Source organism: Penaeus japonicus, unplaced genomic scaffold (genome assembly GCF_977035675.1).
Source record: "Penaeus japonicus unplaced genomic scaffold, GWHDUDI00000001_assembly GWHDUDI00000022, whole genome shotgun sequence".
Lineage (NCBI taxonomy): Eukaryota > Metazoa > Arthropoda > Malacostraca > Decapoda > Penaeidae > Penaeus > Penaeus japonicus.
The window spans coordinates 6566206-6579836 of NW_028234424.1; the positions used below are offsets into that span (position 1 = coordinate 6566206).

The 13631-nt window shown below is 35.2% G+C and overlaps 2 protein-coding genes across 2 annotated transcripts in view; one reads left to right on the forward strand and one right to left on the reverse strand.

Moving 5' to 3' along the window:
- Positions 1-277: 277 nt before the first annotated feature.
- Positions 278-13631, reverse strand: part of Spt-I (serine palmitoyltransferase subunit I) — a 14213-nt gene continuing 859 nt past the window's right edge. Inside the window, exons 2-11 of the mRNA XM_043005294.2 lie at positions 10317-10421; positions 8989-9090; positions 7622-7787; positions 5922-6054; positions 5251-5380; positions 4947-5144; positions 4578-4742; positions 3844-3942; positions 3341-3445; positions 278-2837 (exon numbers count right to left, since the gene is read on the reverse strand). Coding sequence (XP_042861228.1) covers positions 2670-2837; positions 3341-3445; positions 3844-3942; positions 4578-4742; positions 4947-5144; positions 5251-5380; positions 5922-6054; positions 7622-7787; positions 8989-9090; positions 10317-10421 — 1371 coding nt within the window. The 3' untranslated portion in view covers positions 278-2669. The remainder of the gene's footprint in view (positions 2838-3340; positions 3446-3843; positions 3943-4577; positions 4743-4946; positions 5145-5250; positions 5381-5921; positions 6055-7621; positions 7788-8988; positions 9091-10316; positions 10422-13631) is intronic.
- Positions 12228-13597, forward strand: LOC147469297 (uncharacterized). Its single transcript, XM_086549948.1, has 2 exons — positions 12228-12288; positions 12400-13597. The coding sequence occupies exon 2, from the start codon at positions 12719-12721 to the stop codon at positions 13211-13213; it is 495 nt and encodes a 164-aa protein (XP_086406074.1). The 5' UTR covers positions 12228-12288; positions 12400-12718; the 3' UTR covers positions 13214-13597.

A 13631-nucleotide genomic window follows, 5' to 3' on the forward strand; every position in this document is an offset into this window, starting at 1 on the left:
TTCACTACTTCCGATCAAGAGAAGAATTTTTATTTCTTAATCAATATCCTCCGACTAATTCAATTACTTTTTAAATCATTCAGAATCTACGGTTGTCAAAGTAACTTGTGAACTCAGTTGAATGTGTTTGAGTATCGTGACTAAGCTGAAAGAGTGTCTGTTTTTGTAAGATACATCCCTAAGACACTACACTAACCTTGAACCATTATTCAGGTACAATGATTCCATGGTTCAAAAAGAGAGTATAAATAAGGAGGGAAAAATATAAAACACAAGCAAAATGAACGTGTAATTTTTGAAATACCAAGAAAGATGACAACACAGAAGGGGTACAGGGTTCCTCCTAATCTAATTATTGGAAAATCTGAAGTAAATATTACTTGCATGCAAATAGCATTGTCTTCCTTCAACAAAGTACATTTTGATAATGAATAACAATAACCCTGTTCATCTACTCATGAGTATTCATTACTTTTCATGAATTTAAACTATTAAAGGCTGTTACCTGTGAGTAAAAATGGCACAATCAGGTATAGCTTCAAATTTCAATATACAAAAATCACTTCTCTTTATAATTCTTAATGACTACTAAAGGAATCTGTCCTCTCATTACTGGCATATAGGCCTGTGTATCAATGAAATTCCTCAGTGGGAAGTCACCGGTTTATCAGAAGTTAAAGAATAAAATTTGGGCTTCTTATCTCACTGCTTCTAGAATAAAATTTGGGCTTCTTATCTCACTGCTTCTAAGAAACTGGCATATCTTTAAGCACAACATCCATTTCTGTGGTATGCCCAACAGTTGTGCGCACAAATAGTACATAAGGAGCTGAAGGTGATGGCTACTACTCTGACTTATGCAGAGTTGGCAAAGATCTACAAGTGAAGCTGGAAATGATGTGCACAGGTGCTAACAGCAAGCAAATGATTAGTTTCTTATTGAACATATAACATTCAATACTTATCAGCATGATATGAAAGGTAATAAAACTTAAAAACCGAAATACAGGAAATAATGTGAGAAAATTATTTTGTTTAATCATATCAAAAAACATTTTTTTTCTAGTTGAACTGGAAAACAAATGGGTCATTATTTCTAGCTAATTGATTAAAAGTTGTGAGAAAGTTGTGAAGGCCATATCATTGATTGAATAACAAATTTATAAATAGTAAAATTATTATTACTATGACCCTTATAAAAAAATACCCAAGCAAGGAATGTTGAAATTGTGTACATCTCCAAACATAAAACAAAATTAAATACAATTTTTTTCCCTTTAACATAATTTTGTTAAACATTGTTAAGCTTTGATAAAGGTACTAAAACCATTCAGATTTTTTTTATTGGCTCCATTCTCATGCATCTTAAATGGTTTATAGATGAATGGAAAAATACAATATCTTGTAAGAGTACCATATATATATGTCTTTCTAATATCACTAACAATATTTGTAAAATAAAAGGCAAAACTTGCCTTGTCAAAAGGGAGACCTCAAATAACCTATTTGTTTCTAATATCACAAACAATATTTGTAAAATAAAGAGCATACATGTGCATACTAGGCAGACTCAAATAACCCTTGAATTAAATTTCATAAATAGGTTCATTAGAATTCTTGAGGCAAGCTATATACATTACTGATATTATGTAGTATAACAGTAATCATCTGTGTCTATTTATGTAAATGTCAAAAGCTACCATTTAGTAATAGCACAGTCACTAGTCTTCATATATTTTATATTCTACCATGAAACAATTCTATTACTTCTAAAGAAGAAAATGTGCTATACTTAAAATAATCTGTTGTAGTATTCTTTGGTGGTATACCTTGTTCTGCTGCATGTTCAATGACCACAAAACAGATACATTTAAATCACTAACTGCAACAATTATCTAAAACAAACATCCATCATGTTTCCTATTCAGGTTGTTTAAGTGTATAAACTGACAGATATTGCAAAGAACTAAGATCATTTATAAGGGCAAAAATGAGGCCAAACAATCATAATAATAATTCTTCTTGCCAGCATCTTGACAAACTTGTGCTATCAAATATATACTGCAAACCTAAACTCATAAAACTAGACTTTGGTTCCTTTGTCTTTTAAGAGAATCAAACTCTTAACTGTAAGAGATACCAACCTCACATTTACCAACTAATTCAAATTATCCATTACCTCTGTCCCTATAGGTAACAATGAATTCCACTCACAATAAGCTAGATGCTACTTTCCCTTTCGAAGTCATTCTAAGTTGTCTTCTTAGGTCAATATTATCCAAATATTCAAACACCAAAATAATGACTTTCTTTAGAATCTCAGCATACGTCTTATGGTACAAAAACTATGATTTACATTTACTTTCACAAGTAATCCTGTCCTGTTACTTTCAATGCACATTTTTCATGATCATGATCCTTGCTCTATCAAAACCAATAAGGAATAGCCAATATCACTCTTAGAACTCCTCACTTGTATTAACAATCCTATCAGCCAACACCAATCTTCCTCTTCAACAGCAAAAACACAGCAGGGTCTTAGCACAGCACAAAACACTATCTCAGGATCCACTGAACCAAACAACAAAAAAGAACAGAAAGACAAAAATTTATTTAAAAAAAACAAAAAAAAAAAAAAAAAACACACAAGCCATCTCACATGCACACATTTAACCAAGCACATCTTTCACTGCCTTCACTATGGCATCAAAGGCCTTATCGACCTCTTCCTGCGTGAGGTCCTTATTTACTGTGATGCGGATGGAAGGCCTGGGGGGGTTGGCCTCCTTGTCCCACAGGTACGAAGACACGGTCAATGCGACGCCATAGGCCTCTGCCTGTGGTTGAAAAGAGGGGTTTTCCCAAAGTTATTTCATGTAATTAGACAGACATGTGCTGTAGTTTTACAGAAATAAAGGAAATTTACTACTGGTACTTTATGCTGGGAATATGTAAATTCAATTACCTGTGATACTTTACAATGAACTTCATTTTTACACTTAATTAAATTGAAAACAGGCAAGAAGAAAAAAAACAGTGGGAAGCATGGGGAGAGGAGGAGGAGGAGGAGGAGGAGGAGGAGGAGGAGGAGATAGAGGAGGAGGAAAAGGAGCAGGAGAAGAAAAGGAAAAAGGAGGGGGGTAAAAAAAAGGGTCAAAAATGAAGTAAAAATTGTAAAAAAATAATGAAAAAAAAGAAAAGACAAATAAGGAGGGGAAGTAAAAGGAGAAGGAAAACGAAAAGAGAAAAAGAAGAAAAAAGGTAAAATCAAAATAATATCAATAAAAAAAGAAATAGGAAAAGAATCAGCAATAAAACACCAGCCAGCAGCTAGGCCTACCTTTTCTGTAATATCTCTGAGAATACTATCTTCGACATCCCTTTCACTGGGATCGGCTAGCCTAAGGTGCTTTACTGGGCTGATGTCCTCTCCGGTGATTTCCACCTGTGCAAGATTAAAAGATTACTTCCACAAATCAAAAAAAAAGGGACATCAGAATTTGCAGTGAATCCAGAGGTAACCCCTGGTTATGTATGTCTTAGGGAGAAGACAGAACTCTTAACATTTTATAGGATGTCTCCCTGGACCAACATCCCTTCCAAGCCAGTTCTTCAGCTTAAGGTGGGAGCTTACCACCATAATGTTGAAAAGAAGTAATATTACTACTTCTACTACTACTACTAATAATAATAATAATAAGAAGAAGAAGAAGAAGAATGCATTGATGATAGTAATAACAATAATGGTGATGATAATTTAAGAAATCAGATATCTACATATCATCAACAGCTAAAAAAAATTACAGATAATCTCAACAAAATCTCAATGGAAACAATAATCACCTTGGAGGGAAGACCCTTGAGTTTGTTGTGCATCATACGGCACTTGTCTTGCAACTCTGCAACGAGATCACCTCCTTCTTTCTCCAGGATGTCAACAACCTGTTATTGGAAGGAGAATAGTTAAGGAAGGCAAGGAAAATCATCATTCATGTGGTAGTGCTGCCACAATAAGAGCTAACTAACTTGCAAACCTGGCTTCTAATCATCAACCTATTAGCTACCGGCAAAAGTGAGCCACTGACCAATTGCCACCACCAGCCAATTCATAACCAGTTAACGCCGGGTAATAGGATATCACATAAAGTGCTGGCAGTACTTGTCATTGTGAACAAGATATTTTGTCATGGCTCTTTATATGGCCAGCACGCCAGGTGATCAGGCGCATAGAGGTTGGCCCATGGCCAGAGCTGGCAAACAGCCCAAGCCATTAGGTTTGAACCAACTGGATCCACAACCACCTCAGCTAAAGTCACTTTTTATCTATACTACTCAAAATTATCTAAAAACTTATAAGTTAGAAACAAAACTTGATTCTGAACACTAAAAAGTACTTATATTGCAGACTCTGAGCAAATGACGAGACTAGTGCTAGATAAAAAAAAATTAACTAATTAATATTGTCTCCAGTGCTTATCTATGCCATTAGCAGCCTAGGGTTTACATCAAATTAATTCTCAATCCAGAGTGACAGACTGTCTGGAAGTATCCTATCCAAAACACAGCTATGCACAAACCTTGATGGAAGTGGCTGCCAACATGGGTGGTAGGGAAGCTGAGAAACAGTAGCCAAGACCTGACAGCCTCTGGTGGTCAATCACGAACTTGGTTCCCACGCAGAAACCTCCAGTGCTGGCTGCAGAGGTTTCCAAGCTGGCCATGATCATGTCGACTTCCTTCATCTGTTCGTCAGAAGAGATTACCTTTTACCTAAATTTGCTTTGAGTATCTTACTTGCTAAACTTTATATATCTGAATGCAATAGTTTTACAAAATCTGTGAAACATTCATACAAAAAAACTTCCAGTAATTTTTCATCAACCACTTTCCAAATAGAAAAAAAAACTTATCACTAAACTTTCAGAAATTACAAAAACCACACCAACCGGAACATTAAAGTGATCAGTGATGCCTCGACAGTTCTTCCCCAGGGTTCCAAAGGTGATGGACTCATCAATAAAGAGGCGCAGCTTGTACTTCTGGCGCAGTTTAACAAGCTCAGGAAGGGGACACATCAAGCCTGAGTTCATGTAAATACCTTCAACTACCAGGAACTTGCGAGTGGCATTTGCCTTCCTGGGATCCTGAGGGTTTTAATAGTCATTATAAAGAAGTTTCCAAATAAAATAACAAAACTCCATCAAAATCAATAAAATCAAATATATAACTATATGAAAAAAAGCTATCTACCTTCTTATCTAATTTGACTTGCTCTTCAAGAAGTTCCTCCAGGTGATCCATGTCATTATGGCGGAAGTAGACAATACGACTCCTGCTGGCCTGCAAGCCCCTCTGAAGAATGAAGTTCACCATCTCATCACTGCAAATGGAAATTTTGACAATTCTCACACAGAGTCATACAAATAGAAAAAATATTGATCATTAGGGGTGTGACACCAAAGAATCCATTTTGCTTGACAGAATGACATTCCATATCATTGGATGAAAGATATCATATTAGAATCAGATCTGGAAGAAAAAAAAAACAGTATAAACAAAACAACTTGCTTGTTTCATTAGAGTGTTTTACCATTCATATTCCAATATAAAGATACCTGCAGTAATGCTATTCAGAAACTTTATACTATTCATTCAACTGGAAAATATAACTTGTTACTTATTAAATGAAAAACAAAATGCAATTACTTAAAATAAAATAAATAAAAAATTCAGTGATCTTTAGAATATGATATTGCAGTCACAGTACCATTTTTCTTTTTCTTGTATTTCTTTTTTGCTAAATATCAATTCCCCAAATCCTATAAAAAATAATAAATAAATTCAAAACCATCATCAATATCACATCACATATACCTCTTACAATAAATAACAAAAGCATTATCCAAGAGTTTCCCACTTACGCATATATAATGTCGCCACTCTTCGAGTAGGCTGGAATGGCAGATGCACTAGTTGAGAAGCCGTAGGAGTAAAGTACCGCCATTTCGCAGTTGAAGTATTCAGCCAGTCTTTCCTCGAGCTCAAGATGGACCTCTGATAATGAAACAAAAGGATGTGTTGTTGAAACCGTTTCTTAAAGTCAATTTCGTACACTTTACACTTGGGTAACCATCAACAATAGTTTTTCTCGATCTGAGAGCATACTTAAAATAAACAATAAATGAGCATTTACAGAGTAATTTCCAAATATAAAGCCATTGAGAGAAAAAAACATAGACACAGACCAATCTTTAATCTTTTAATATCTGGAACATTGGGGTTTTCTTTTATTATTTTTCATTACACACAGATATTTCCACAAGTGCTATGTCACCAAGGAGTTCATTACTAGGCTTACCTGACCTCACATGTTTACCCTATTGTTTGAATGTTTTAGATTCTTTTTTCTCTTTTTTCTAATCATCTAAATATAATCATCTAAAAGTCAACAACACTAGTATTAGAAAAAAAGGTGAGGTCAGGATGGCCTTGTAAGAGACTTCTTGATGACTAAGCACTTGCAGAACCATCTTTGTGTAAAAAAAATAGAAATAAAACAAAACCAAATGGACAAAGCATGTATATATGCACTTCCAGCATCCATGTATTAACCCATTGCAGACGGGTGTTGTGACATACATGACGTCCAGGGATTTTGGATCACTGTGTTATTTTATTGTGCTATGAGTGAGGAGTGAGTGATGATGACAACTGCAATAATAATTACTATAATTACCGTAATATTAATCAAACCTAACATCCAAAACCTAGATTGCACCACTTTCTTCTAGCACCAACAGGAGAGAGAGCCTTGAATGGCACCAATCCTATCTTTATAGAGCGATGGCACACAGCAAGTTACTGACCTCTTGCTCCTAAAGTACCCTACATGAAGGATGTGCAGGCAGAATGAGAAGAGGAAGTTGACTCAAACCATGCCCAGTGACTAAAATGTGCTCCTGTGCCAATAGGATGCCTTCTACTGTAGCACTCACAGTCATAAGCACAAGTTTCCTTCCTCTTCCCTACCTTTTCATATTATCTTCATTGTAGATGATTATATGTTTCATGTTCATCCATGACAGTACATAAAAACAAAAAAATTAAGTTGCTTTTTGTCCTCCCATAAAATAGCAATACTTCTATCACACTGAGTATAAAGAAAAAAATGAGCTGATATGGATCCTATACTACAATTTTAGTCAACTGCAGCATTGATAGAGCTTGTCATATGGCACATATAAGTCTTTAAACACAATAAAACACAACAAAATATAACACAAAAATGGCTCTAGTGTTACAATGAGTGACTGCAATAGAGTGGGAAAAGTCAAACTATGTTGTGTAAAGCTGCCTTGCTCTAAAATAAAACCCATCCTGGAGATGGGCAACTGAATCTATCCCCCGTCCGCAATGGGTTAATAAAATTTCAATAAAATTTGGTAATTCCTAAGTATATCTTTGTATCATAGTAGCATGCAAGCTAAGGTTTTTGCCAACCAAAATACCAACACTTAATCAAATTTAGTTTTCACCAAAAAAAAATGTCACATAACCTATGCCCTACATATTAGGACATAGGAAGCCGTATCATCATAATGAACATTTTTCTGTCACTTACTTGTGGTGCCATAGAAGCCCCGTGGGCCACAAGACCCCACCCCATAGGTGTGGAGGCATTCGAGGGCAGCTTTCTCAATTTCTGGACGTTCTCCAAAGTTTAGGTAATTATGAGTCCCCAAGTTCAACAATTTCTCACCCTTTCCTAGATCTAAATATTTCCCAGCCTGTTGAAAGGTAAACATAATTAGATTCCTTGCCTTCAAATGCATATATCATATTTTACGATGAATTAATTGAATTTATCTCAGAGTTTTAAGAAAATTAGCCTTTCAAAATTGCATGTATATGTATAAGATATATATATATATATAATGCAGATCATATAAATCATAAAGAAGAGATAAGCTAAGTAAAATAGTTGAATGCAATAGTGCACAAGTGCAAAATATTGTGAGCACTTATTGTGTATATTTCTACTAAATTTAAAACTGACAGAATGTGCCTGTGCATGAGCAAGTGCATAATAACATCTTATTAGTGTATCTGTGTCTAAAATGTGTGGCTATATGGATATGCAAACGTACATATATAAAGTATCTATATAAGTCACAAATATTTTACTATAAATCATGAAATGATATACAGTTGCCCAATAATGCCCTAAACTTGAGACTCAAATATCTTTCAACGTTTAATGAATGTTTACACTAATCCATGAGAAAGCAGAAAATTTTCCTTTTATCAAGTAATCATTGTCATTAACATCAAGCTGAGAAGGCAACTATAAACTTGAAGCAGCTTTAAGCAAGGCAGTTACATTATAACAATCTTGGGGATACAACACTTACAAGGTTATCCATGATTGTCCCCTGAATATAAAGGAAAAACCCTTATCCAGCATATAATATGCTTTAAGTTTGATGCTCCTTCAAACACTGTATTGGAAGTCACTAATAATATTCTAAGTGGTGACTGTTTGTATCAAAACAAGTAACAAAATAAAAATACATACAAAATTGACTATCTAGTAGTCGGTAAACCTGCTAGTATTTGTGCTATTAGAAGTGACAAAAGAGATACATAACTAATGACTAAAATACCTACATAATTATTCAAATATATTTATTATGTTCCAAAACCTCCAACATTATCTGCATTCTTCAAACACTATAAATTAAGTCAGTAGAATGAGTTACAAGTGAGAATGAATAATTTCACAAGGAATCATCCAACATTTACACCATGGAATCTTCATCAGAAAAATGCACACAATATTTCTGAAGACCTTTAAATAACACATCAGCTTGAAAAAATATTCATTCACATTAGTATCTCCACTGACTATCAATTACAATAACATTCATCTTCTCAAACAGACTGTTCCTCTATAAAAGAAATGATCCCAAAAACTTTCTGAGTAACTACCTTTCCGTAGACAGTGCGGGTGTGTAGTGCTGGGTGGTCTTCAGGTGGAGGGTTTGGGACAAGTGGCTCCGGCATCCACTCAGCAATGAGCTCTTCCTCTTCCTGATGATAAATTATATTTTTATTTTTTTCTCCAACTGCATAGGAGATACATATTCCACAGGAGACAGGAAGAGATTTGCTTGCTTGGCCCATAAATGGTTATTAGCACAAGATGTGCAGGATTCCAGAGGCGTTACATTTCAGAGGAAGGGAGCAGCAGGTGACATGCCATGGATTTTCTTGTTCTCTTTCAATCACTGGTAACACCAGAGCAATTTCTGGAACAGTCTTTTGTGTTTTATTTAATAGGATTCATCAATGTCATAAGAGACTGAAATTGTAGTAATGAGTCTATATCAGCGCACTGTTTTTTACATTTAGTGTTATAAAAGCTGAAGTTCTGTTTTGAAATGGCCTGTGAACATTTACTTTACTCATTTTGGACAGGTGTTAGCACTCTACCATTACAGTAGTGTTTGTCCTGATGATAGTTGTCAAGGCTCAGTTGACAAGAGTCTGCAAAATGTATTGGAAAGTATGGGAGAGTGGCACACTGTGTCTTTATCACTCTAAGGCTAATATTCATGACTAGTGATAAAAGTAATCATTATAATATCTATGATTGTCCTATTATTCAATAATAGATTTAGTCTAAAATCACAAACATAGTTGGCATCACTCTCTCCTAGCAAAAGCATGGAAGTAAACCATCAAGAATATTCACCTATGGTCTCTACAAGCTTCAGCTTCTTGGAGTAATGACACACAAACAGATGCTGACCCTGCATTGTCAGTATCAGGTATTCAGGTTGTGTAGGAAGAATGGGGAGAGGAACATGACATGACCATGTGGAGTGGCTGCAATGGGCCCATGCCAGTAGGGCTGCTTTGAGCTGTGACATTTTTTGCCATAAGTACAGACTGCCTTCCCATTCTCCATTGCTTCATGTTTATTCATCGCTGATAGTTGTATATTTTGTCCTACCATATAACTATAATACCTATATCAAACTGAATGTAAAAAACATAAGGAGTTGATATGATATGGACTTTACATTATAATTTCAGTCTGGCTAAAGAGCAAGAAAGGCCATGGCATGTTGCTCCCTGAAACAAAATCCATCTGGAGAACTGCACCAAGCTAGAAAATTTATTTCCTTTTCCAACTGGTTGATTCACTGTAAGTAATGTCTAACTATAATTAACTGCATAAGACAATTATTTTATAATGATATCAAATTACAGATTTCCAGTTTTACAAGTAAGCAAAAGATCAATGTTCTTACCTTCTTGGTCAGCCGAACCAACTTCGAGGGTTGTTTCTTGGCAGTGAAGAGCCATATGATGCACAAGACCAGGACTCCCTCTAAGGCCAGATGGTATGGCCCTGCCTAATGATACAAAAAAAAAAAAAGAGATGTGAATTTTAAGTCTGACTCACACAATAAACTTAAACAATAATCAGTTTTCCTGAAATGGAACATTATATGCAAGGCCTCTGCATCAGTCCTGTCAAATTGAGAAGTATACATTATAGCAATTAATCAACAAAGATATTGCACATGCAATAAAATCCAATAAAATTCCCACATAAAGGTTTTAATCATGCTGATAAACAATTTCTTTAAAACCTACTATGCATTTGCTATTGAAAGAATTAACATGCCAAATATCAATAAAGTAGGTACTCTTTACCTTAAAAGATATTGAAAATATATGGTATTTTCTTATCAAAGTAATAACAAGGTAGATCAGTAGATAAAACACATTAGCTCTGTTTACAGAAGATTATCAGTAAATTGACTTAGAAAATATCTTAATAGTTAAGATTTATGTTCAGAACAGGATTATGCAAAGACAAAGCCTACGGTCACAATAAAAAGAACACAAAACTAGACAACAAGATAATTTGCAGAATATCAAGGTAAAGCCACAATTGCTCATCAGTGTTTGAGAACTTATGCTCTAAAGCCTAGGTCTGACAATGCTATTTGGAGGTTATCAACCTCTTGATGATCCAGTCTGATATTGATCTTGCCAAATATATATACATATAGATGAGCTTTCCTTCTAGAAATCCTGATCAGTTCTTCTGTCTTGATCAAGTCTGCCTTCCTTTGTTGACTGGGCTGGGGTTGATTGGGTAAGGATAGGGTTGGGGTTAATGGGGCTACTTCCGGATTGATTGGCATAGTCTGGGTTTTGTGATTGACTGGCTTAGGTTAGGATTTGAGTTGGGGTTGGGTGAGGTTGGGGCTGAGGCTAAGAATGGGATTAATATGTTTGTTTGTTAGTATGTTTGTTTTTCCATCAAGCATCCACTTACAATCATGACAACTGGTCATCAAATAAAGAACCAGAACACACATGGTAGAGTGTTGTTGGCATTTTCTGAAGTACAGTACTTGGAAGTTCATAATGTCGCTTCGAGTGACATTAATGTGATGTGGTTAGGAGGTTAGGTTAGCTTTGATTAGACAGGTAGAAGAGAGGAGAGGATATGTTAGGCTAGGCTAGGTTAACCCCTTTAACCCTATACTTCCCACGCGGACGAATTCGTCCGTTAATTTATAACAGGGTGCTACGGGAAGAATACTGCTTACACGATCCTGTTTCCCTAGCCGACGAATTCGTCTGTTATGTGTGCTTCCCGCTCCACGTGACTCCGCCCACTCGCTATTATTTATAGCTCAGTAAGCGACCGACAATTGATGGGAGCGGGTGTTCCTGATTTTGCTGCTCCCTCCCTCATATTATACCCAGATGGATGAATTATCAAGTAAGTTTTGCATATAGAAAAAATACAAAGAAGTTTCTGAATAGTTATTAGTTAGTGTAGTATGTATAAAAAGACAGTGTGATAAATTTTGTAGATTATATAATAGGATTATTTTAGCAGACTAATTCGTCCAGTTGGGAACACCACCTCATTTTTTTACATTCCTAGTCGATTGAGAAAATGTACATTTACTTCGAATATATTGAAGATATTCCAATTTAGGCTACTGTCATGTGTTATACCATTGTGATATATATAGCCTATTGTTATCATCATTATTATTTATTATTATTATTATTATTATTATTACTTTTTTACAGGTACCCCATCATCAACCTTTTATGGCAGACAGCTTGACAGGGTACGAGCAAGAGATCATGAATTTGTACAAGAAGTTAATCTAGAAACCATAGATAGTGATGTTGAAACTGAGGAAGAGGAAGCAGATGACCCTGTTATGCCCACAAATCTACTTACTGGTAAATTGAATTTCTTTTTTAATTGAATCATGACCTACAATTTTTATATTTTTGAAACATATAAATTTTAGTCATTATGACCTTTCTTTCTTTCTTTTTTTTTTTTTTTAGATACAGAAGAAGTTGAAGAGAGTTATGCTGAAAGGGCAACTTTTGATGCATCACTGCCACTCTCTGAAGACAGTGACACTGTAGTTTTGGAGGTTGCAGACACTACAGTGGAAAATGAAGAGGCTCCACAAGTTACAGCCAGAAGAGCTCGAGCTAATGCCAGGGCTTCTACAACATCATGGGTGCCTCCGGATTGCAATGATGCTACACAGAATTACACCTTTCTTGGCCAAAATCATGTATTTGATGATGATTTACGTCAACCCATTGAGTATGTAAGGCAATTCCTCACAGATGATCTCCTTGATTTATTTTTATAATGGGAGGGGTGGACCTGGCAGACTGCCTAATTGCTCTGTACAGAATCAACATTGGAGCAAAGAAATACTACCACCGTTTGATCTTTCATATGATTGACATGGTGATTGTCAACAGTTGGCTACTGTACAGAAGGGATGCACTCAACCTCCAGCTACCAAAGTCAGAGGTAATTCCTTTGGCATTTTTCGAAATAAAAGTAGCATTTTCTTTGATAATGGCAGGTAAAGAATGCAATCGTAAAAGAGGAAGACCATGTCTTTCAGATGCTACTGATGCAAGACACAAAGTGACTAAAGTTGGAAGACCTCAAACCTTGCCTGATCATCCTATCAGATATGACAGTGTTGGCCATTGGCCTGCTGTAGAAGACCAGAGAAGGATGTGTAAGAAAAAAGGATGCAAGGGAAAAAACAATATTGTATGTTCCAAATGCAAGGTAAACCTTTGCCTAAATGGGAAGCAAAACTGCTATGTAGAATTTCATACTCGGTAGACAATGTCCTGCAGGCAGTAAAGAAAACGGAATTTGTTTCTTTTTCCATAAAGTGATTATTCATTTATTTTGGTCAAGAATTTTTTAGTTCAGTACAATTCAATGAAGTGACAATAACATTTTTGTTACTATATCAGTAATTGATGCAAAAAGGAAATAAAACTGCTTAATATGTATAGTGTAACCATTGTCAAACAAAAATAAAACATAAGGAAGGCAAAAAAGACTTTAGCTTGATCATAGAAATACATATTTTCTTTTTATCAGAAATTCCCCATTATTCACTGTGCCCATATGGACGAATTAGTCCTCTAATTCTAAGTTATTTGTTATTTATGTTATGATGAAAAACACAAAATAACTAGACATAAATGATGAAAAGAAGTGGAAAAAACTGCAAAATTATTTTTTTCCAAGA